This window comes from Bufo gargarizans, chromosome 2, assembly GCF_014858855.1.
Source record: "Bufo gargarizans isolate SCDJY-AF-19 chromosome 2, ASM1485885v1, whole genome shotgun sequence".
NCBI lineage: Eukaryota > Metazoa > Chordata > Amphibia > Anura > Bufonidae > Bufo > Bufo gargarizans.
In genome coordinates this window covers 329,343,024-329,368,073 of record NC_058081.1, presented here as the reverse complement: position 1 = coordinate 329,368,073, position 25,050 = coordinate 329,343,024, and the positions used below count along the sequence as shown (strand labels likewise).

The 25,050-nt window shown below is 39.5% G+C and overlaps 1 protein-coding gene across 3 annotated transcripts in view; it reads left to right on the top strand.

The window, feature by feature from the left end:
- The window catches only part of PTPRQ (protein tyrosine phosphatase receptor type Q), a 530,509-nt gene that overhangs the window by 421,699 nt on the left and 83,760 nt on the right, over positions 1-25,050 (top strand). For all 3 annotated transcript variants that reach the window (XM_044280555.1, XM_044280554.1, XM_044280553.1), the window contains exons 47-50: positions 3,257-3,446; positions 5,751-5,995; positions 8,099-8,165; positions 9,530-9,688. In XM_044280555.1, the coding sequence (XP_044136490.1) occupies positions 3,257-3,446; positions 5,751-5,995; positions 8,099-8,165; positions 9,530-9,688 (661 nt within the window). The remainder of the gene's footprint in view (positions 1-3,256; positions 3,447-5,750; positions 5,996-8,098; positions 8,166-9,529; positions 9,689-25,050) is intronic.

Below are 25,050 nucleotides of genomic sequence, written 5' to 3'. Positions count from 1 at the left end.
CGCGCCCAGGGTCTGTCACTTCAACTGTCGCCATGTCCTCAGGTACGGTCCGCATTAGCATGTGCTAGAGTTATGTGGGGTCCCCTGTATGTGTTCTCACCAGGTTCTATACATTCAGGCGTCCACTCATTGTATCATTTGTCACTTTCTTATTATAACATTGGACTGACAGTGATGCCCACATTATTAGGGTATACTAGCTGAGACTCCAGGGTTCACCCAGTATCTGTGGTGCCGTGTGTACCATACCCGTATTGGGGTGACCACCACATCAGATACCCTCTGGGGTCCCTGGAGCCTCAGTCTTTATCCTATCTTTTTGACCGTACCTCACTGCACACCAATTTGTGCAGGTCCATGGTGCTTCTTTTGAATGTGCTTACCCTGTGCTTTTTCCGTGTACTGTATCACAACATCCTGTTGTTCTCCATCTTTTATATTTTATAATAAATGATATTTTTTGATACAATACTCCACTTGGTTGGTTTTCAGTTTTATCCTAATGCATTCTGAATGGAGTGAAATCCGTTCAGGATGCATCAGGATGTCTTCAGTTCCGGAACGGAACGTTTTTTGGCCGGAGAAAATACTGCAGCATGCTGCGCTTTTTGCCCTGGCCAAAAATCGTGAAGAGTTGCCGCAAGGCCGGATCCGGCCATGGTAAAGTGTAGTGGGGAGCGGGGGAGCAGTATACTTACCATCCGTGCGGCATCCTGGGCGCTCCAGAGTGACGTCAGGGCGCCCCAAGCACATGGATGACGTGATCGCATGGCACGTCATCCATGCACATGGGGCGCTCTGACGTCACTCTGGAGCGCCCCGGGAGCCGCACGGACTGTAAGTATACCGCTCCCCCGCTCCCTGCTCCTACTATGGCAACCAGGACTTTAATAGCGTCCTGGGTGCCATAGTAACACTGAAAGCATTTTGAAGACGGATCCGTCTTCAAATGCTTTCAGTACACTTGCGTTTTTCCGGATCCGGCGTGTAATTCCGGCAAGTGGAGTACACGCCGGATCCGGACAACGCAAGTGTGAAAGAGGCCTAAGCCTCTAGAGACCATTCCTTCATCGACTTCTGGGTAAGGCAGGAATAGGGATAGTCAGGGTGGATGGTGAAGAATGAATTGTCTGTAATAATTGGTGAAGCCCAGAAACTGCTGGATAGTATGCAGGCCAATAGGATGGGGTCAGTCCAGTATAGCAGATAATTTCCCAGGAAATATCTCTATGCCATGGTCAGAGGTAATGTAACCCAGGAATAGTAGAGAGGTAAAGTCTGTTCTCTCTCAAATGCTGGAGAACTGTGCATACATGTCTCCTGTGCAAAGTCAGGTTGGATGAGAAGATCAAATTGTCATCCAAATGGGCCACTACACAGATATAAAGAAGAGCACAAAAAACATCGCTAACAAATTCTTAAAAAAATGCAGGAGCATTAGTGATCAGTGATTACTGATATTCAAAGTAACCATCTCAGGTGTTAAAAGTGGTCTTCCACTCATCACCCTCTTGAATCCAAAATAAATTGTAAGCTCCTTGAAGCTCCAACTTTTTAAAAAAGTCATTACTTAATTGAAGCACCTTTGGCAGCAATTACGGCTTTTAGTCTTCTTGGGTATGATGCTACAAAGTTTTCAGATCTGGATTTGGGGATTTTCTGCCATTCTTCTCTGCAGTTCCTCTCAAGCTCAGTCAGGTTGGACAGGAACTGTCGGTAGACATCGATTTTCCGGTCTCCGTAGAGATCTTCGATTGGGTTTAAGCCAGGACTCTTGCAGGGACACACTAGGACATTCACAGAGTTGTCCCTACACCACTCCTGTGTTTTCTTGGATTTGTGCTTAGGGTTATTGTCTTGTTGGAAGGTAAACCTTTGGCTTAGCCTTAGGTTCAGATCACACTGGATCAGGTTTTCATTAAGAATATCTCTTTACTTTGCTCTATTAAGCTTTCCCTCAACTCTGACCAGTCTCCCTGTCCCAGATGCTGAAAAAACATCCACACAGCATGATGTGCCACCACCATGCTTTACTGTAGGGATGGTATTGGGCAGTGCCTGGTTTCGTCCAAACATGACGCTTAGAATTGAGGGCCAAAGAGTTCATCTTAGTTTTATCAGTTTGTCACCGCCTGAGAGTCCTCTAGGTGCTTTTTTGCAAACTTGCAAGTGTCTTTTGCTATGGAGAGGATTCTTTCTGGCCATTCTGTCACAAAGGCCAGATTGGTGGAATCTGAAAGATTGGCCGTTCTAAAAGTTTCTCCCATTTGCAAACATGATCTTTAGTGCTCAGCCAGAGTGACCATTGAGTTCTTTGGTCACCGCTCTTTATCAAGGCCCTTCTCCTCTGAATACTTAGTTTGGTGGGGCGGCCAACTCTGGGAAGAGTTCTGGTTGTTCCAAACTTCTTCCATTTAAGAATTACAGAGGCTACTGTGCTCCTAGGAATTTTCAGTTTTCCATTTTTTAGTACTCTTCTCCAGATTTGTGCCTTTACACAATTATGTGTCAGCTCTACATGCAGCTGTTTTCTCCTTATTTTTTGTTTTGTGCTGATTTGCATAGTCAGACCTTATATAGACGGGGGGTGCCTTAACAAGTCCTAATATTTCTAAAATTCTGTTTTATTTTCTCAGTATGGGGTGTTGAGTGCAGATTGATAGGGGAAACTATTATTTTACTTTAGCACAAGGCAAAAAAATAACAAAATGTGAAAAAAATTAAAGGGTCTGAATACTTTCCTAATGAATTGTATTTGTGTTCTCAGTAGGAAGCTGGCGAGGAAGCCAATACCAGACTCCTCTGGCAGTAACTTATCTCCCCGCAAACAAAATAATTAGTCAGTTGTAATCTAGCATGCCCAATTCTAATCTTAACCCCCAACAGCAGCCATCAGGGGAAAGCTGGGAGGTCCATGTACACATTAAGATGGTCAGCTGGTCCTGTATATATGTAAAGTGCATTATAAGCTTTATTCTAAATTAACTCCAAAACATCTGAAATATGTCTAATAATTTTACAAAAGTAAAGGTGCCTTCACATGCCACAGAAGTTGTTTGCAGAATATTCCGTGACTCAAAATAATTTCTATATATCTATGGTGTTTGCTGAAATCCATGTGCATGCCACACAACAAATCCATTCAAATGAATGCAAATGATTTTCAGTCACAGAGATTTGTGCAACAAAATCTTCTGCATGTGAAGGAACTTTAAATGTGCACATTAAGTTAATTTATTTTTTGCTTTTTTTATAGGCCAATAGTGCAGAGTATACAAATGAAATTGTAAGATGGAGTAATGAAAGTATAAATATACAAGTCATCACAGGCTTGAAGCCATTCACCAACTATTCTATAGTAGTCATTGCCTTCACTGGAGATCTTGATTCAGCTTTTACAGAAGGGAAGCCAAGCAATCCAGTGACTGCTACTACTCTTGAGGCAGGTATGTGGCATTTATGTAACACATGTATGTATGTAAATGATCATACGTGTGTATAATTTGGCATCAGATAACAGTCGGTTAATATTATGAACTTATATAACTTTTTCTCATTTGACAAGGAGCACTGCACTCTGAAAATCTATATACTAAGCCTGCAAATTGTTGGTATTAATTCCCTAAGTGAGGCTTAAAGGTTTTTTTTGGTTTGAGGAATCCTTTGTTTTTAAAGGGGTCAGCCGTTAAAACCCTCATAAATCACTGGAATCTATAGGGGGAAACAGTTCAATTTCTCTACAGTGTCATTGCAGGGGAGGCAAAACAATGGGCTGTTCATGTAATTCACGGACATGTTTGGGTTCTTCAAAGACAAGGCTACAATCTGCTGCTTATAGATGAATGTAGTAAATGGCTGACCCTCATTTTTATTAACTCAAATAGGTTTCTAAACCAAAGAACCCCTTTAAAGGGAACCTATCACCGGGATTTTGTGTATAGAGCTGAGGACATGGGTTGCTAGATGGCCGCTAGCACATCCGCAATACCCAGTCCCCATAGTTTTGTGTGCGAAAAACCATTTAATGAAAAACATATGCAAATTAACCTGAGAGTCCTGTCCCTAATCTAGCGCATGCGCAGTTCCTTCTCTGAGGCTGACACTATGAGGACACTGTGCATGTGCTAGCTCACGCATCGCAAAATTACGGCGCTCTAACTTTCTGACGTCCGGGACCAAGGAGGAGATTTTGAGGATGCAGGGCAGTGCTGGGCTCCTTCACACTGGACTCATCTCAGGGACAGGACTCATCTCAGGTTAATTTGCATATGTATCAAATCTTTTTTTTACACAATAGAAGCACACAGAGCTATGGGGACAGGGTATTGCGGATGTGCTAGCGGCCATCTAGCAACCCATGTCCTCAGCTGTATACACAAAATCACGGTGACAGGTTCCCTTTAATATTCTAATCTAAACTGCTCTATATATCATATGTTTTCGTATAATACAGTCATGGTCAAAAGTTTTGAGACTGACAAGTTTTGGTTTTCACAAAGTTTGCTGCTTCCATTTTTATGGTGGCAATTTGCATTAACTTTACAATTTTATGAAGAGTGATCAGATACATTTTCTTTAACTGCAAAGTCTTTCCTCGCCATGAAAATTGACTTAATCACAAAACCTCAATTTCCACTGCATTCCAGCCCTGTGACAAAATCACCTACTAACATCATATAATGATCTTCCCGTTAGCTCAAAACAAAGTGTTACTGTGGGCAAAGCAGGTAATGTCATATAATTATGTCATGCTCATTGAATTAGAAGAGCAGAGTGATTGCTTTAAAAGGGGATGCTTGAAATGATTGTTTTCTTTTGTTAACCACGGTTACCTCCAAAGAAACACAGGCGGTCATCATGCTTTGCATCAAAAGGGCTTCACAAGCAAGGACATTGCTGATTGTAAGATTGCACCTAAATCAACCATTTATTGAATCTTAAGAAGGGAGATTAAATTGGTGTGAAGAAGGCTTCGGGCCACCCAAGCAAGTTTAGGAAGTGCTAGGACTGTCTCCTAAAGAGGATTCAGCTGCAGGAAGAAGAGTACAGAACTTGCTCAAGAATGGTTGCAGGCAGTTGTGAGGCAAAGTATTTTAAAAGATGGCCTGCTGTCAAGAAAAGCAGCAAAGAAGCCACTTTTCTCCAAGAAAAACATCAACAGCTGACTGGCTTTGTGCAGGAAGTAAAGAGATTGGACCAAAAAAGACTGGGTTAAAGTGGAAACGTCTGGAGAAGGAAAGTTGATTCCAACCTCGAGTCCAGAGTCATGCCAGCAGTAAAGCATTCTGAGACCATTTATGCATGGGGTTGCTTCTAATCCAAAAGAGTGGACTCACTCACACTTTTGCCTAAAAACACTGCCATGAATAAAAAATGGTATCAAAACATCCCACAAGAGCAACCTCTCCCAATCTTCCTAAGATCCAGCATGCCAGGGCAAATTGCAGAAGTCTTTCAAAGCACCATAGATATTGAGTCTTTACATAATCCTAATGTATTTGTCAGTAAAAGTTAAAAACCTATGAAATGCTTATATTTGTACTTCAGTATACCATAAAAACAGCTGACAAAAAGATCTAAAGACACTGAGGCAGCAAATGTTGTGAAAACCAACATTTGTGTCAGTCCCAAAACTTTTGGCCACAACTGTAAGTGACTAAAAGTTAAACGACTGATGTCCCTCAGTTTCAACTAGTTATTTTTTACTTTTTAAAATTATACTAAAAAAGTCCTCTAATATTGTCTTATAGTGCCAAATGACCCACCTAAAAACATAACAATTCAGAAGATTCCAAATGAAGTGACCAAAGTTCAGATGACCTTCATACCTCCAGCTGAGCCAAACGGAAAGATCCAAATGTTTCAAGCATTGATATATAAAGAAGATGATCCCACAAAATCTCAAATCCGCAATCTAAGTATTATTAAAAATAATGAAGAATCTGTTACTGCAATTATAGAAGGACTTAAAGGTGGATACACATATAATATTAGTGTAAGTGATCATTTTACATTTTCACATATGACAATTGTCAGTCAAGCACTTCCCTAAGTCTCCAATACCCAGTGTACAAGCTTAGATTAAAAGGCCAAAGTTGGATTAAAAAAAAGGCAAATATTTAGGAAGGATTTATACTTCACCTTACTGATGATCCACTTCTGCAGTATTATATACATTTTATTTAAATAATAAGCCAGTCACTATTGGGGGTTTCTGTAAGCCAATTTTTGCTGAAAATATTGATGCTATATAATGAGAAATAAATAAAATAGACTGTGTCCTCTAACAACCACCTCCATAACTGCACATACCAAGTCCCTCCTTTATCTTTATTAATATTTTAGATATTTATTAACTGGGAAGATCTTTCATGTACTTATCATGTACTATAGATCCATTTTTGACATTTGTCTGCTGCAATACCAGTTATTAACATTATAGTTCACATACAGTACTTTATAGCTTAGGACATGTAAAGATCTGTCAGTATGATCTACCCCATTAAAACAGACATACTACCTGCTAGGGTTAATCATGTTAATTGAAACAACCTCTCTTGTTGATAACAGTGGCCCTGTTTTTGAGAAATCTGAAGTTTACGCCAATGAGATATCCAATGCACCAAACTGTGGGCCTGGCCCCTCAGACCACCGTGTCACCACTACCTTTACCTTTCAGCCACTGACCCCTCCTTGAGTGACAGTCATCCTAACTGTCTTATGCCTGGCTATGTAATTCCACACATGCACCAGTGAATATTCATTCAACGCATGAATGACACATCTCATTTGTCTTTATCTGATGCTGAGATCCGAACTGTGCAAGTCAGCTGATGTACTGATGTACAAAATGTACCAAGCATGCACCGACTGAGGGGGAAGGCGCTAGTGAAACAGTGCTCTGAGGGGCTAGGCCCAGTGGCGTACCTACCATATAGGCAGACCACAAAGCTGCTATGGGGCCCATGAGGAAGGGGGACCCACAGTGGACGAGAGTCCCCGCCCCGTCTAACTTCCTGTCTCCTGTCTGCTAGCCCCGCCTCCTAGCTCCGCCACCCACCTGCTAGCTCCACCACGCCTGATTCCTCTGGCTTGCCACAACCCCACCAGTAATGAAGTAAGCGACAACTTATAGGTGAGGGCAGTGCAGAGGTGTATGTATGGAGGGGGGTCACTCAGCTTTCCCAGGCTAATCCTCTGCACATGTGCCATTCAGAACAGGAGGAAAGCTGGTGGTCACTACATTATGTAATGTGACTCCGCTTTCCTGATGTCCTGCATGGTGCACAAGTGCAGAGGCATGAGAAGATATGAGGATAGGTGGGAATTGTGTTACTCAGCTTTCTCATGTCTCTCCACATAAATGCAGATAATAAGAACATGGAAAGGCAGGGGGGAGGGGTTCACCCAGCTTTCCCAGAGACTCCTGTCTCTGCACATGTGTCATGCAGGATAGCAAGTAATGTCAGTGTCTCCCAGCTGTCCTGCTTGACACAGAGGATGGGGGGAAGGGGGGCACTCACTTCATCAAACTTTTCTCATGTGTCTGTGCATGTACCATGCTGGACAGCAGGGAAGTTGGGTGGTATTACATCATGTAATGCCCCAGATTCTTGTCAATATATGCTGAACACCGCCGGGACCTATCAGATCCCATTCTCTATAATGGGTCTGTTGGGTTCCGGCATGAGTACTGCCATTTTGTAGAGCAAAATACTACTGCATGAGGTGGGGGAGGGGAGAAGTTAGGGAGGGTAGTGAGAGGAGCCAGGGCGCATAGTGGGAGGGGCTAGGAATGGACATGGAGGCCCAATTTAAATTCTTGCTATGGGGCCCAATGATTTCTGTGTACGCCCCTGGCTAGGCCTGCCTCTCAGTGCACTGAACACCTCATTAGCATATGACATAAATTGAAGATTTCTTAAATTCAGGGCCATGAATTTTAACAAGGGGTTGTTTCAACGTGATCATCCCTAGCAAGCAGTATGCCTGGTTTAATAGAGTTGATCATGCTGACAGATGCTCCTTAAAATACTTGATTTCACAATGTCATGTGCTACTGATACCAGTTTGTAAAGAAATCTGTTTTGCCTTGCAGATTTACGCAGTGAATGGTGCTGGAGCTGGACCAAAAATTCAGATGCGAATTACAACTGATATAAAAGGTAAGGACTCCAGTATGTTACATTAATAGCCTATCATTAGGAAAAGCCATCAATGTATGATCTTTAGGTGTCTCAGTCTTGAGACCCCAAAAACGAGTAGAACAATGAGGCAGTGGTGCTTGCTGGAGTGATTCCCATATTATTGTGGCTGGTAGTGCAGCTCAGCCTATTCAGATGAATACAGATAATGGTTTCAGCATAAAACAACTGGCTGGACACAACTGATGTATGTGAGCCCTGCCTAAGGCCTCATGCACACGACCGTTGTTGTGTTCCGTTCCGCAAAATGGGGTTCCGTTGTTCCGTGATCCGTTTCCGTTTAAGTTTCCGTGTGTCTTCCTTTATTTTTGGAGGACCACCAGACATAAAGGAATGTAAAAAAAAAGTCTAAGACAGGTTTGCCGTACAAATGATAGGAAAAAAACGACAATCTTGTGTGCCTCCGCGTTTTTTACCGTTCCCATTGACTTGAATCCACGTTTTCCACGAAAATAATAGGACAGGTTATATTTTTTTGACAGACTGGAACCACGGATCACGGACGTGGATGGCAAACGGCCATTAGCTGAGTTTTCAACGGACCCATTGAAAATCAATGGGTTCGCAGAAAATCACAAAAACTGTGCAACAGATACGGACTAAAACAACTGTCGTGTGCATGAGGCCTAACAGGTCATGTCAGACATTGCTTCTCTTGAGATATTCTAAAATCATTTAGAAAATGATTTAACAATTAATTCTCTAATCAGAGTAATACAATAATAATAAAAGTTTACTATAGTATGTCTGAAAATCTATATAAATGCATGTTACATATTGTAACCTCATATTGTAACCTCTTAGGCTTCTTTCACACTAGCGGCACGGACCTCCTGCAGGCTGTTCCATTGGGTGAACAACCTGTCAGATCCATCCTGCCGCTAGTGACCGCGTGCCCCCGGACTGCCGCTCCGTCCCTATTGACTATAATTGGGCCGGGGGCAGAGTTCTGGCAGAGGCACAGCAGCGCTTGGCGAGAGGCTGCCGGAATAAAACTGCGACATGTCCAACATTTATTCCGGTAGACTTTCGCCGTGCGCTGGCGTGCCTCTGCTCGAACTCCACCCCGCCCCCATTATAATCAATGGGGATGGAGCGGCAGTCCGGGGGCAAACGTTCACTAGCGGCAGGACGGATCCGACAAGCTTTTCACCTGACGGAACAGCCTGCCGGAGGTCCGTGCTGCTAGTGTGAAAGTAGCCTTATATTACTTTTTGAATCACTTTTACCAATGCAGCACCTCTACATAAATATGTTCATATTTGAATACGTGAATTTTTTTCTTCTCAGCCTTTTTTCTTTTTGTACTTTTTCTCTTTCAACAGAACCACCTCGTCCTGTAATGAAACCGGTGCCTATTTATGATTCCAGTGGGAGTGTTATGGCTACCTCCACCACAATTACCATTAAAATGCCAGTATGCTACTTCAGTGATGTCAACGGGCCAATTAAAAAAATTCAGATTCTTGTCTCAGAAATTGGAGGTAAGAATGTATTCTTCAACAAACTCTTTGTTTTCAAAATATATTTCATGCAGACAAAATCCTGACATTGATTTTGTTTCGACCATAAAAATAAAGTTTGTACTTGCAAATTTTTCTGAGTGTTTTTCTTCCCTGCCTTTCAGAAATTTGGCAGATGTTGGATATTTGGAACTCATAAACTCCAGATGTCACCAGCTGCTGTCTTACAATGGCAGATGTAAAGAATGAAATACAACAATGTGAAATGTACAGGGTGCCAATACTAAAACTACTTTGTCAAATTTCCAAATTTCCAAAATGTGGCTGAAATTTATTCAAACACATTTTTTACTCTGCACGTGCATCTATTTATCTGCCATGCTGTACAGGTGTACTCTTTTATTGTTTTTTTTTGTAGTCCACTAGTACAGACTGTATAGAGTCTTGGCCATGGATAGATGTAAAATAAATGATCCTATTGTTAAATTAGTTAAATGAGTAATTTTAAGAAGAACTCCCATAAACATTTTTATTGTTTGACCTGTTAGAAAAGTACATGATGTAATCTGTAGTGAAGGTAATATTCTTACCAGTGACTGTATTTGTGAGTTATAACCTCCCTTTTGTTCCTCAGCTGTATCATGTGACCAGCACTTTGATTTCCAACTGACACAGGACAAGAAGTCAGTTACTTCTCTATTCATTCCTACGAGACTGACATTGAGGCTCCCATAGGAATACATAGAGAAACTGGCCTTCTGTCCACACATAAGATGCTATGTTATTTGGAAAGGTCAGAGTGCTGGTCACTTGACACAGCTGAGGATCAGAAGGAAGGGGATAACTCACAAATACAGTCACTGGTAAAAAGATTACCTCCATTACAGTTTATATCATGCACCTTTCTAATTGGGCAGGGAATACAATATTTTTATGGAAGTGCTTCTTTAATGATACAGTGGGGATAATTTAGTTTCACTTGACAGTCTTACTAAAAGGTGCACGTCTCTGGCATAAATTATAGTAAATTTGTTGTGTCATGGCAGCCCTGCTCCCTTCCATAAAACTCCCCTCGCTTTTTAAAATAGTGGCAAGAGCATTGGAAAGCACAAAAAGTCACAAAATGTCCTTTGTACCAACTTTTTACACCAAAAACCTGGCATAAAGCTTTGATACACGACCCCAATTTGTCTATCCTGTTAGCCAGCAATTCTTTAGCTCTTCTTCCTCCATCATCCTATTCAAAGTGTGCATCAGTATCTCTGCAGACACTGAGAGTTCCTGGAGTGCGGCATTTCAGTGTAGTACAGAAACATATTTTCTGCTCTGCACTGATGAGGGACAATCACCCCAAAACAGCTGTCTGCAGATGCAGTGCTGGCTTGTTTAATATCCAAGTCATGTCTCAATGCTTATTTTAATAGCTGAACATTGACTTATAGGATAGCTGCCTTACATCTGGTGGCATTAGAGGCAGAGCTTGTTAAGAGCTCATTTGCATCCCTTCCTTCCCAGAATTCCAGAGGAGCATGTATGGCCTATAAGTCTCCTCACACTGATTAAGGTGCTCTCTCCATAAGAGAGTTAGTTCCCCCCTGTACAGAAACATATACATGTTACATACATATTATCCATATGAAGACATGGAAAAATAACATCCAAAGCCTAAAGAATTATTATTTATTGACCAAATATAAAAACATATTGAAATTACAAAATTTAGATTGTGCAGAGAAGTGAAGGAAAATCAGACCATTCTCAGTGGCGCTGGTGCAGTAAGGACTTGATACTCAAAAGGTACCAATCAAGGTAATCTTTTTATTAAAGTTGGTCTACGCGTTTCGGGGGCAGAACATCCCCCTTCCTTAGGACAATACAACTTATTACATTTAAAACACAGTGTTTCCAGTTCTTTTATGCACTCAGTTTGAGCGCAATGTGTGCAGGTCACATGGGTGGAGAGGAGGCCGGGGGCGTGAGTGTTTGTCCTGTCGCTAGGATACCAGATACTCCCCCAGGGTTAGGTGGCCAATCGTTTTCCCTTTTAGGTTGCACTAGTGTCTTATGATTCCTCCTCCTGGCGTGTCATGGGCGGTGATTGTGCCGATTGGTCCGGCATCTGTATGACGTCTCTGGGGCGGTGCTTGGATGACATGGCTGGGGCAGCCCATCGATGATGTCAGTGGGCCGGTCTTTCAGTGCGGCATCTGGATGACATCGGAGGGGGGGGCGGTACTCAGCTGACGTGTTGGTTCCAGCTTATCGCTGGATCAGGTGGGCCGGTCTTTCAGTAATGTAGTGGCTCCCATAATTAATCCTTGTTGGACAGCGCTCCTATTAAATAGCAGGCCAGGCCCATCGGTGATCTCAGTGGGCCGGTCTTGTGACGAGGCATCTGGATACTATCAGGGGCAGTGCTTGGCTGACTTGTTTCGTCCGGCCTATAGCCGGTTTTGGTGGACCGGTCCTTTTGGTGATACAGTGCCTCACAGTGGGCAGGCCTCAGGATGAAGTTTTTTTTTTGGGGGGGTTTCTTTTTCACTTCTAGTGGATATTAGTGATGAGCGGCAGGTGCCATATTCGATTTCGACGAAATTCGCGAATATTCGATAGAATATTCGTTTTATATTCGTCGAAATCGAATATTCGTCATTATTCTTGTTATCGCGATTAATATGCGATTTAAATAATCGAATTTCGATTTTAACTTAAAGGCTACTCTCCTATTGAAATCGCAATTCGATTTTTTCAAGTTATAATAATCGAATTTCGATTTTAACTTAGCACTGCTATATGCCATATTAGGCTAACTAATATGGCATATAGCAGTGCTAAGTTAAAATCGAAATTCGATTATTATAACTTGAAAAAATCGAATTGCGATTTCAACGTAATTCTCAAATCCGACAGTACATTCTAGTATATGGAGTCGTTCCCATGGTGATGGGGACGCTCCATAAACATGGAATATGGCTTCAATGGCTTGGTAGAATTAGCGAATTGACGAATATATTCGTTATATTCCACAAAACGAATATAACGAATGTATTCGTCATATTCCACAAAACGAATATAACGAAGGTATTCGTCATATTCCACAAAACGAAGATAACGAAGTATTCTGCATCTTCATTTTAGCTACCTATTCATCAATTTCGCTAATTCTAGCAATGATATAGGAAAGTTGACTATAGAGACAGCTAAGTATAATTCGCTATGCGATTATATGACTGCTTTTTTTTATAAATAGTATAATTATAATAATTATCAGGTATTATAATTATTCTATTTATTTAAAAAAAAAGCAGTAATATAATCGCATAGCGAATTAAACTTAGCTGTCCAGTCAGTGCCCGTTGCCGCTTCTGCCGACTTCCATGCTCATGGAGCGTCCCCATCACCATGGGAACATCTCCATATACTAGAATGTACTGTCGGATTTGAGAATTACGTTGAAATCGCAATTCGATTTTTTCAAGTTATAATAATCGAATTTCGATTTTAACTTAGCACTGCTATATGCCATATTAGTTAGCCTAATATGGCATATAGCAGTGCTAAGTTAAAATCGAAATTCGATTATTATAACTTGACATAATCGAATTGCGATTCCAACTTGGACCTGGTTTACTATATGGTTGGCTTCAATGGCTTGGTAGAATTAGCGAATTGACGAATATATTCGTTATATTCCACAAAACGAATATAACGAATGTATTCGTCATATTCCACAAAACGAAGATAACGAAGTATTCGTCATATTCCACAAACGAAGATAACGAAGTATTCTGCATCTTCGTTTTAGCTACCTATTCATCAATTTCGCTAATTCTAGCAATCATATAGGAAAGTTGACTATAGAGACAGCTAAGTTTAATTCGCTATGCGATTATATTACTGCTTTTTTTTTTTAAATAAATAGAATAATTATAATACCTGATAATTATTATAATTATACTATTTATAAAAAAAAGCAGTCATATAATCGCATAGCGAATTATACTTAGCTGTCTCTATAGTCAACTTTCCTATATCATTGCTAGAATTAGCGAAATTGATGAATAGGTAGCTAAAATGAAGATGCAGAATACTTCGTTATCTTCGTTTTGTGGAATATGACGAATACATTCGTTATATTCGTTTTGTGGAATATGACGAATACATTCGTTATATTAGTTTTGTGGAATATAACGAATATATTCGTCAATTCGCTAATTCTACCAAGCCATTGAAGCCATATTCCATGCTTATGGAGCGTCCCCATCACCATGGGAACGACTCCATATACTAGAATGTACTGTCGGATTTGAGAATTACGTTGAAATCGCAATTCGATTTTTTCAAGTTATAATAATCGAATTTCGATTTTAACTTAGCACTGCTATATGCCATATTAGTTAGCCTAATATGGCATATAGCAGTGCTAAGTTAAAATCGAAATTCGATTATTATAACTTGAAAAAATCGAATTGCGATTTCAACGTAATTCTCAAATCCGACAGTACATTCTAGTATATGGAGATGTTCCCATGGTGATGGGGACGCTCCATGAGCATGGAAGTCGGCAGAAGCGGCAACGGGCACTGACTGGAGCAGCCAGGAAGCCAGGAATCCAAAGGACAGGTAAGAACAACTTTAGGGAAGTGGGAAAGAAAAAAATATAACAATAAAAAAAAAAAAAAAAAAAAAAAGAATATTCGAAATATCGAATTTATATCACTATATTCGAAATATTCGCGAATTAGCGAAGTGCCGATATTCGCGAAAAAAATTCGATATTCGAATATTCGCGCTCAACACTAGTGGATATTATTATTCTGGGTATAAGGTGGGCGGTTACTCCATGTGGTCATGTGATTTTCTCTCTTTTTTTTTATATATATATATATATAGTCAGGTGACTGTTGTGTATTCCTACACCTACTGTCATCGGAGATGAACATAACGGTTTGCGGTATATTTTATGAGATTGTTTGCACCTAAGAGCCGTATGCCGTAAGTCATGTCGGGACTCGAGGGGCAGATTTTAAATAGGAGGGTTTTGGGAAGGTGTATGTATATGAGAGACATGCCTTTAGATTTGGGGCTCCACTCGCAACGGCAAGCAATGATAAGATTTTAAATGTGAGGCACAATATGTCAGCACTATATAAGTTAGCAAAATAGATAAAAAATAAAAAATAACAAGGCTTATTACAGCAGTTGCCTGCTTAGGACAATCAGTCTGGTTATTGTAAGTTCTAAAGTTGGATGTTACAACCTATTTCTTTGCCACGGAATGAAACATACAATTCCACTCAATCGGCATAGAGCCCATCCCATTCTGACATAGGGATACATACAAAGGACTTTCCTAAAGTGGAACATCCTCTGAGAGTGGTGTCACATGCAAATAAGTTTGGAAAAGCCACAGTTTTTGACAGTAAAAAAAAAAAAAAAGCCATGCCTAAAAGAACCCTGAAAGGTGTCTAATCTCTTTTTACTGTGACATTAAATGAGGGCTGCCATTTTTAGTTAGAGGATCATTATCCATTTAGTGACAGGAAGTCCAGAAAAATGCCTTCATGATAACCTTTTTTTATATCACATTATCTTTGGAAAACCTCCAGAGAAACATGTGTGTATATGCGAATAACATCTGCAGCTTACTTCAATGAGGGCCATTTTAGTTGAGCCTACACCAGCAGGCAATGAGACACCTTCACTCTCCATCATTGCCCTCCCATTACATGAATTTTCATGGAGCAATGATCACAGCTGTATGGGGATAAACTATTGTAGCTCTGATCATATGACCTCATACAGTTTCATTGTTTGTCAGCAACACACCTGTTACCACAAATCTATTGACAAATGAGGAATCTTGGTACCACATGAAAGATGCGATCAACTGACATACGAGTGTTTGCTCGTTTGTCAGGTGATCGGCAGCACATTTACTAGGGCCAATTTTTTGGAAAGACCAATCATGCTAAAAATCACTCTGGATACTTGGCCCATGTAAAAGGGCCCTAAGCCATTATGTTTAATATTCTATTAAGATGGTTTGACTAAAACATCATGTTTCCCGCTGGAAGCATATTTTCTATGATTTCTGATCTTCCTCAAATTTGAATTTCCTTACACAAAGCAATTTGTTCACATCAAAAGTTATATTTCCGAGTCTTGTTTTGATATGAGGGATCTACAGGTCCACTTAGGCGAACTTCCCCTTAAACCTTAATGCACCACTCTCCTTGTTATTTGCATTGCAGAATATTAGCTGGGATTATCATTCCTGCAAATCAACAAGAGGCATATTCTGATATTTCTGACTTTAGGTACTACGGTACTCTTCTGGATAAATTATTTGAATAGGTTCAAGGCAATCCTATATCTATGCGCTGTCACTTATTTCTCAAATACTAACAAATATTAACAGCAAAATAACAGCATTTTTTCAAACATAACAAATGTTTTGATTTGTTTGATCTTGTAAGAGAAAGAGGGGCATGCTTAGATGCCTTTACAGCCTCAGTCAGAAGTTGTAGATGGCAAATTCTCTTGGTTCTCTATAACAGTGTGCTGTATGCTATTCAGTGTAACTTAATTTCCTTATAGATCCTGGTAATTTTCTGCTTCACAATAATTTTGAAATTACCATGTAATGTCCCTCTGATGACCTGGTATTTCTTATCATGACTATTATCAAGTTTGAAGGCACACTGGAGTCCTGACCTTTCTAGTGCCAAAGTGATTGAAACACTATTTGTTTTAATGCAAGTCTTGAGGGATTGGATTAAGTTTCTACTCAATTCTGTAATCCTATTTCCTAACCAAACTGGTCTATCTGTCCTCAAACCCCAATGACCTTGTGCTTTGTGCCACATGCATTTTATATATATATATATATATATATATATAGTAGCATGCAAAAGTTTGGGCACCCCTGGTTGAAATTACTGCTACTGTGAACAGCTAAGCAAGTTGAAGATGAAATGATCTCCAGATGATGTATTTTAAGCAAAAATATTTTTTTATTTTCATATTTTACATTTTCAAAATTACAAAAAAGGAAAAGGGTGAGAAGCAGAAATTGGGGCAGCCTCCATGGTTAGTACCTAGTAGTACCCCCTTGACAAGTATCACAGCTTGTAAGAACTTTTTGTAGCCAGCCAAGAGTCTTATAATTCTTGTTTGAGGGATTTTCACTCATTCTTCCTCTCAAATGTCTTCCAATTCTGTGAGATTCATAGGCCGGCTTGCATGCACTTCTCTTTTGAGGTCTATCCACAGACTTTCAATGATGTTCAGATTGGGAAACTGTGAGGGCCATGGTAAAACCTTCAGCCTGCACCTTTTGAGGTAATCTATTGTGGATTCTGAGGTATGTTTATGATCATTATCCATTTTTAGAAGCCATCCTCTTTTCAATTTCAGCTTTTTTACAGTTGGGGGTTATGTTTGCTTCCAGAGTTAGCTGAAATGTCATTGAATCTATTCTTCCCTCTACCTATGAAATATTCCCCATGCCATTGGCTGCAACAAAACCCAAAACTATGATTGACCTACCCCATGCTTAATGGTTGAAGAGGTGCCTTTGTCATGAAATTCTTCATTGTGACCAAATATCTATTTCACAGGACTTGTTTCCAAAATGTATCAGTCTTGTTTAGATGCTCTTTTGCAAACTTCTGACATGGAATCTTGTGGTGAGGATGTAGGAGGAGGCCATATTTGTATAGGTGTCACAGAACAGTAGAACACTGTAACACAACACTAGAGTCGGCATCATTTTCCTGAAGGTCTTTTGCAGTCAAGTGGGGGGGTCTGATTTGCCTTTCTACAGATCCTACAAGCAGCTATCTCTGAATTGTCATTTCTTAATTACATTTTGAACTGAGCAAATGGCAAAACACTTTGCTTTCTTCTCAAAGCTTTGTCTTCTGTGTGAGCCTCAACTATTTTCATTTTCAGAGTGTTAGGCAGCTGTTTAGAAGAACCCATGGCTGCTCTTTTGGGGACAATGATAGAGGTGTCCTAGTATCTATAAAGCTTTCAAATTTGCATCACCTTCCCTAATTTCTAACAGGCTATTTAAGGTCTAAGACCTTGTTCAAAGTTATCTAAGTGCTCAAATCTCCTTTGGCTCCCATACATTTGCAAGGTACTCCTTTCTTGTTTTCACTCTAAAATGTTCAGCACTGTAGAAAAGAGGAAATGAGGTGGCTGCCTATGAGCATTTCTATCTCTAGTGTATTATATGGCAGCTGAGCATTTCATAGCTTCCATAAATTACAATAGAGTAAGATGCATACCTACATGGCCACCCCTTCGCCTCATTTCCTCCTGTCTGGATAGCCAACTCTATCAGACATTGGTATATCCCATAGATAAGCTATTAATGCCTCATATGGGAATATTCCTTTAAAGGAGCAATCTGCATAAAACTGATCCACTCTGTTGTAGCTAGGGACACAGGGATTCAAAAAGCACCAAAGAGAGAATACAAGCCATGATTGGCACTAGGCATAACCTGTGATAGTTATGAGTCAATTGCAAATGTAATGTGTGACGATCTAATTGAGTCACTATAGGGGGGGGGGGCTCTGTTTGGTCGTAGTGATGGTCTGATTGAGAAGGTTAAAGGGAGCCTCTCACCTTGTTTTTGCTTATTAAACTAAATATAGTGCCAGGTAGTGTTATCAGAGACATTTAACTTGTTACCTTTCTTACTGTAATCCATTTTTTTGAATTAACAGAAAAAGTAGTTTGAGCACATATGCAAATGAGTTGCTTGGAGTGCCAAGGGCATCCTTCTCCCCTTGGTGCACCATTTTTTCTTCCCTCTGCTCACTAAGCCCAGTGATAGGTCCTGGCTTCTTAAAACGGAGTCATATGCATGAGTCACAATCTCATTTCTGCCCTGGAGAAAAGTGCATGCTCCAAAATTCTGGTACATGTGTTCATTATTTTTTATTTTTTTAATGAATTAGTGATTTACCATAAGAAAGGTCATGATTTAAAGGTCTCTGCTAGCACTAGCTGGCACTGTGCTTAGCTTAATCAGCAAAACAATTTAGCAGGCTCCCCTTAAGCATAGAGTAACATGGAGTGACTTAAAAGAATAAATCTAGAAAACCATCCATATCCAAGTATTTACTAAACAATACCGAGACTATTCACATATAGATTGTTAATATGTGATAAAAAAATTTATGGAAGTGGCCTCTTAAGTTGCTTAGAATTGTACCTTGATGAATGGTTGGCATACAGAAGGCACTATATATATATATATATATAGAGAGAGAGAGAGAGAGAGCCCTTATGAATGAAGCTTCGAATTTGGAACCAATTTTCAATATGTCATTGTGGAATAACTAACTTTAATTAGCAGAATCTCAGCCATTAGTTGCTACACAATACTACTACTACTACTACTACTACTACTACTACTACTACTACTAATAATAATAATAATAATAATATTGGACCCTATATCAAAATCTGTAAATAACCTCTACCATTAAGTTTCACTTACAATACTGGTGTCTTCTCATGTAGAAAAGGAGATTTTGGGCTCCTCAGGCACCTAGGCCTGGGTGTCACTGCACCCCTATAGCTACACCCTCTTTACAGGACTGTGGAAAACTCAGATAATCTCTAAGGCATCTGTTAGCATACTATAGACACTGCTTGCCACTTAGTGAATGTTGGTATTTTTCCATAAGAAGATACCACCGAGAAGGAAAAGTTGTAATAATTTAATCAGTATATGTAGACATATCATGTACCAGTGCTTGTGCTGGTACATGCCATAATCCCCTAGCAATTAAGAAAAGGGCATAAAACTACTAATCTCTATAAACTTCTATAAACTTAAACTTAACCTTTGCACTACTACAGAGGTATACAGGTCATGGCTTTGAGACAAACTGAAATTGAGAACTTAAGTCTCTGGAGAGTCTTTTTTCTAAAAAAGGCTATAAAGAGGTACCTCAAACATTTGTGATTAATGTGCTATTTTTTTTTATTAACATTTCAGTATCTCCTTTATGTATTCTTAAATAGCATGTTCACATTTCTTATTATATATATATATATATATATATATATATAATTATTTTTTTTTTGTCATTAACCCCTTCAAGACCAAGCTAGTTTTTACCTTCAGGACCAGGCCATTTTTTAGCAAATCTGACGTGTCACTTTATGTGGTAATAACTTTAAAACACTTTTACTTATCCAGGCCATTCTGAGATTGTTTTCTTGTCATATATTGTAATTCATGACAGTGGTAAAATTGAGTAAAGAAATGTCATTTTTATTTATAAAAAAAAATACCAAATTTGCGAAAAATTAGCAAATTTCCAAATGTCAATTTCTCTACTTTTATAATAGACAGTAATACCTCCAAAAATAGATATTACTTTACATTCCCCATATGTTTACTTCATGTTTGGATCATTTTGTAAATGCCATTTTATTTTTTGGGGACGTTAGAAGGCTTAGAAGTTTAGAAGCAAATCTTGAAATTTTTCTGAAAACCACTTTTTAAGGACCAGTTCAGGTCTGAAGTCACTTTGGGAGGCTTACAGTATAGAAACAACCGAAAATGGTTTAGAAACTAAACCCCTCAAGGTATTCAAAACTGATTTTACAGACTTTGTTAACCCTTTAGGTGTTCCACAAGAATTAAAGGAAAATGGAGATGAAATTTCAGAATTTTACTTTTTTGGCAGATTTTAATCAATTTAGTCCAGTAACAAAGCAAGTGTTAACAGCCCAAAAAAAACCCTCAATATTTATCTGTCACAAAGACCGTAATATCTGTCACAATGACAGTGATCGCCGAACAGTGTGCTGTCTTCCTGGCGCTAGAGTTCGACACATCGCGGATCGGGTTGACAGATTACTGGGAGGGGCTGGAGAAGATCCAGCGATCATGGTCCATATTGGAACCAATGACAAAGTTAGAGAGTGGAGAGTCCTTAAAAATGATTTCAGGGATTTAGGTCAAAAGCTTAGGACAAGGACCTCAAAGGTAGTGTTTTCTGAAATACTGCCTGTACCACGGACAACACAAGAAAGGCAGTGGGAGATTAGGGAGATTAATAAGTGGCTCAAGAACTGGTGTAAGAAGGGGAGGTTTGGGTTCCTGGAGAACTGGGCCGACTTCTCTATCGGCTACAGGCTCTATCGTAGAGATGGGCTGCACCTCAATGGGGAAGGGGCAGCTGTGTTGGGGAGAAAGATGGCTAGAAGGTTTAAGGAGTGTTTAAACTAGGGACTGGGGGGAGGGAAATTACATTATAGAAGGGGAAGATAGTGCAGATAGAGACTGGAGGCAAGGTAGTGGGACTGGGGGAGGAATGGAAGGAGGGACTAGAACAGTTCAGAAGGAAAGGTGTAGGGTAAAAAATATACATAAACCTCTCAAATGTATGTATACTAATGCCAGAAGTCTGACTAATAAAACTGGGGAACTGGAATTAGTGATGTGTGAGGGGGACTATGACATTGTGGGAATAACTGAGACATGGCTGGATGATAGCTATGACTGTGCAGTCATCATACAAAATTGCAGTCTGTTTAGAAAGGATCATCAAAACCGGAGAGGGGGAGGGGTCTGCCTTTATGTAAAGTCCTGTCTAAAGCCCGCACTCCGGGAATATATAAGTGAGGGACATGAACATGTGGAGTCACTGTGGGTAGAGATACATGGAGCTAAAAACAATAATAAATTACTAATAGGAGTTTACTATAAACCACCTAATATACCAGAGTCCACAGAAAATCTACTACTAAACGAGATAGACAAGGCGGCAAATCATAATGAGGTGGTTATTATGGGGGACGTCAACTACCAGATATAGACTGGGAAACTGAAAGCTGTACATCTCATAAAGGAAACAGGTTCTTGGCAATAACCAAAGACAATTACCTCTCCCAACTGGTTACAATACATTCTGTATTGTACTAAATTGAACTGTCAGCGTGAGACGCTAACAGTTGCCGTTGCCGAGGAGACCCAGCGCTCAGGCTGGATCTCCTCTACTTCCATAGGCTGACAGCTCCAATGCCTGTGCATCGTAGCTGCCTTGGCAACTATCGGCCCCCTGCCAGTGCAGTGCGGGGGGGGTGGAGTCAGAGGGAGACCCCTCTTTCTGTATACCCCGCATGTGCCATGGTCTGCGCTGACCGCCGCACATGAAAGGGTTAATCCACCAGCATCACCGCACACACCGGACAGTATGAAAACAATATAACCGCCCTTTTTACATAGCCACAATAATTTTATGCCATTTTCATCCTGTCTTTACATGTAAGTATTCAGTTTAGAAAACCCATCTTCTTGTACAGTTAAACTATTTGAGACAATTCTATTGCTCAGAGAGACCCTTGATTTGAATGGAACCTTGTAGTGCTGTTTCCAGTGCTGATGCCCTCTTAGACCTCTTTCACTCATACAAATTGCAGACATCAGTGGTTTTCCACGTACTGTGGTGACACCATAGAAGCATGTTCTATTTCTGTCTGTGATCACAGATATCTCACACACACTATAGTCTATGAAAACTATGGACACATGATAGTGTGGTCCATGATATTTGCAGAGATGCTCTGGATGCCAGTTTTTAGCCTAGCAGTGTCCATGAAATATGTTTGACGCATGGAGGGCAAAAATGGACACATGGATCAAACTCAGATTCTTCACAGACATCTTCAAAGATAAACCACTGACCATCTTGTCACGGGTATCATCACAGACATGTGAAAAAGGTCTTACAACCAGGTTTCCTCACAGAATACAGATAATCACAGGGGGACACTTTCTGATTTCTTACCCCTTTATACCATTATTAATCATCATCATGTAAAAGTCCTCCCTAACATCTAATTTTGTTGTTGTTCGTTTTGAATTTATGCATGAAATAAATATAGTTGGCACATAAGTCAGGGGATAAGTGCATTTTAACCCTTTAATGACAAAACTAATATTATCTGATTGTCCGGTTTCATAATATTAATGAACTATCTGCAAGATAGGTCATGAATATCAGATCAATGTGAATCCATCTCCCAGCATCCCACTGATCAGCTGTTTAAAGGGGCCACAGCATTTGTGATAGGTCATTAATATCAAAGTCCCGAAAAACCCCTTTAACTGTATTTTCTAATTAGTCTAAAAACAGGAAAAGAGACAAAGTAAAAAATAAATCAAAACAAGTACGCATCTGTTCCCCAGCTGCTGCAGTGCAAGTACTCAGCCGGTCTTGGTTTACTTTGCAGCAGCAATGATGTGCAATGTTCTCTACATACAAGCATCATTGTTGAGGACAGTGACTGGCTGCAGCAGTTACATGGATGTATAGCCCATTTAGCATCCCATAGACGCTTCCGTATAGACTGGCTCTAAAAAAAATATCACATGACCAATATCAGTGAACACTGTCAAAAAAGTAAAATAAAAATTGTGTCAAAAGAAGTCATTTTTGTCACCTTACATCACGAAAAGTGCAACACCAAGTGATCAAAAAGGCGTATGTCCCACAAAATGGTATAAAAAAAATCGTCACCTCATCCCGCAAAAAATTAGCCCCTACATAAGAAAATCGCTAAAAAAAATGAAAAAAACTATAGCTCTCAGAACATGGAGACATTAAAACATTACTTTTTGTTTCAAAAATGCTATTATTGTGTTAGTGAAATAAATAAAAAAAAGTATACATATTAGGTATCGACGCATCCATAAGAACCAGCTATATAAAAATATCACATGACCTAGGCCCTCACAGGTACACCATAATAAAAATAAAAGAATAACAGTGGCAAAAAAGCTATTTTTTGTCACCTAACATCACATAAAGTGCAACACCAAGCGATCAAAAAGGTGTATGCCCCTCAAAATAGTACAAATCAAACCGTAACCTCATCCCACAAAAAATTAGACCCTGACTAAGACGATCGGTCAAAAACTAAAAAAGCTATTTCTCTCAGACTATGGAGACACTAAAACATATTGGTTTCACAAATGCTATAATTGTGTAAAACTTAAATAAATAAGAAAAAGTATACATATTAGGTATTTCCACGTTCGTAATGATCTGCTCTATACATGACCTAACTCCTCGGATGAACGCTGTAAAAATAAATAAATAAAAACTGTGCTAAAACAACAAGTTTTTTGGTCACCTTGTCCCATAAAGTATAATAATGTACCCAAAATGGTACCAATAAAAACATCAACTCTTCCTGCAAAAAACGAGCCCCTGAACAAGACGATTGGCAGAAAAATAAAATGAATATGGTGTTCAGAAAATGGAGACACAAAAACTTTTTTTTTTCAAAAATGCTTTATTATGTAAAACTGAAACAAAAAACAAAGAAAGTTGACATATTTGATATCAGTGCATCTGTAACAACCTGCTCTATAAAAATAGCACATGATCTACCCTGTCAGATGAATGTTGTAAATAATAAAAATAAAAAACTGTGCCAAAACAGGCATTTTTTGGTTACCTTGCCTCACAAAACACGCAATATAGAGCAATTAGAAATCATATGTACCCCAAAATAGTACACATAAAACTGGCACCTTATGCCCTAGTTTCCAAAATGGGGTACATTTTGGGGAGTTTCTACTGTAAGTGTGCATCAGGGGGGTTACAAATGGGACATGGCATCTAAAAACCAGTTCAGCAAAATCTGCCTTTCAAAAACCATATGGCGCTCGTTTCCTTCTGCGCCCTGCTGTGTGCCCTTACATCAGTTTACGACCACATGTGGGGTGTTTATGTAAACCACAGAATCAGGGTAATAAATATTAGGTTTTGTTTGGCTGTTAACCCTTGATGTGTTAAAGAAAAAAATGGACTAAATGGAAAATCTGCCCAAAAAGTTAAATTTTGAAATTTCATCTCCATTTTCCTTTAATTCTTGTGGAACACCTAAAGGGTTGACAACGTTTTAAAATCAGTTTTGAGTAACTTGAGGGGTGTAGATTCTACAATAGGGTTATTTATGGGGGGTTTCCACTGTGTAAACCCCACAAAGTGAATTCAGACCTGAACTGGTCCTTAAAAAGTGGGTTTTGGAAATTTCTAAGAATTGCTTCTAAAATTCTAAGCCTTCTAACGTCTTAAAAAAATAAAATGACATTAACCGGTACAAAATGATGCCAACATAAAGTAGGTATATGGGGAATGTTAAGTAATAAATATTTTATGAGGTATCTGTTTTAAAAGCAGAGAGATTCAAATTTAGAAAACAGTGAATTTTTTTCAAATTTTCATAAACTTTTGGATTTGTTTTATAAATAAAGGTAAAACATATTGACTTAAATTTACCAATAACATGAAGTACAATGTGTCATGAGAAAACAATCTCTGAATGGTTTGAAT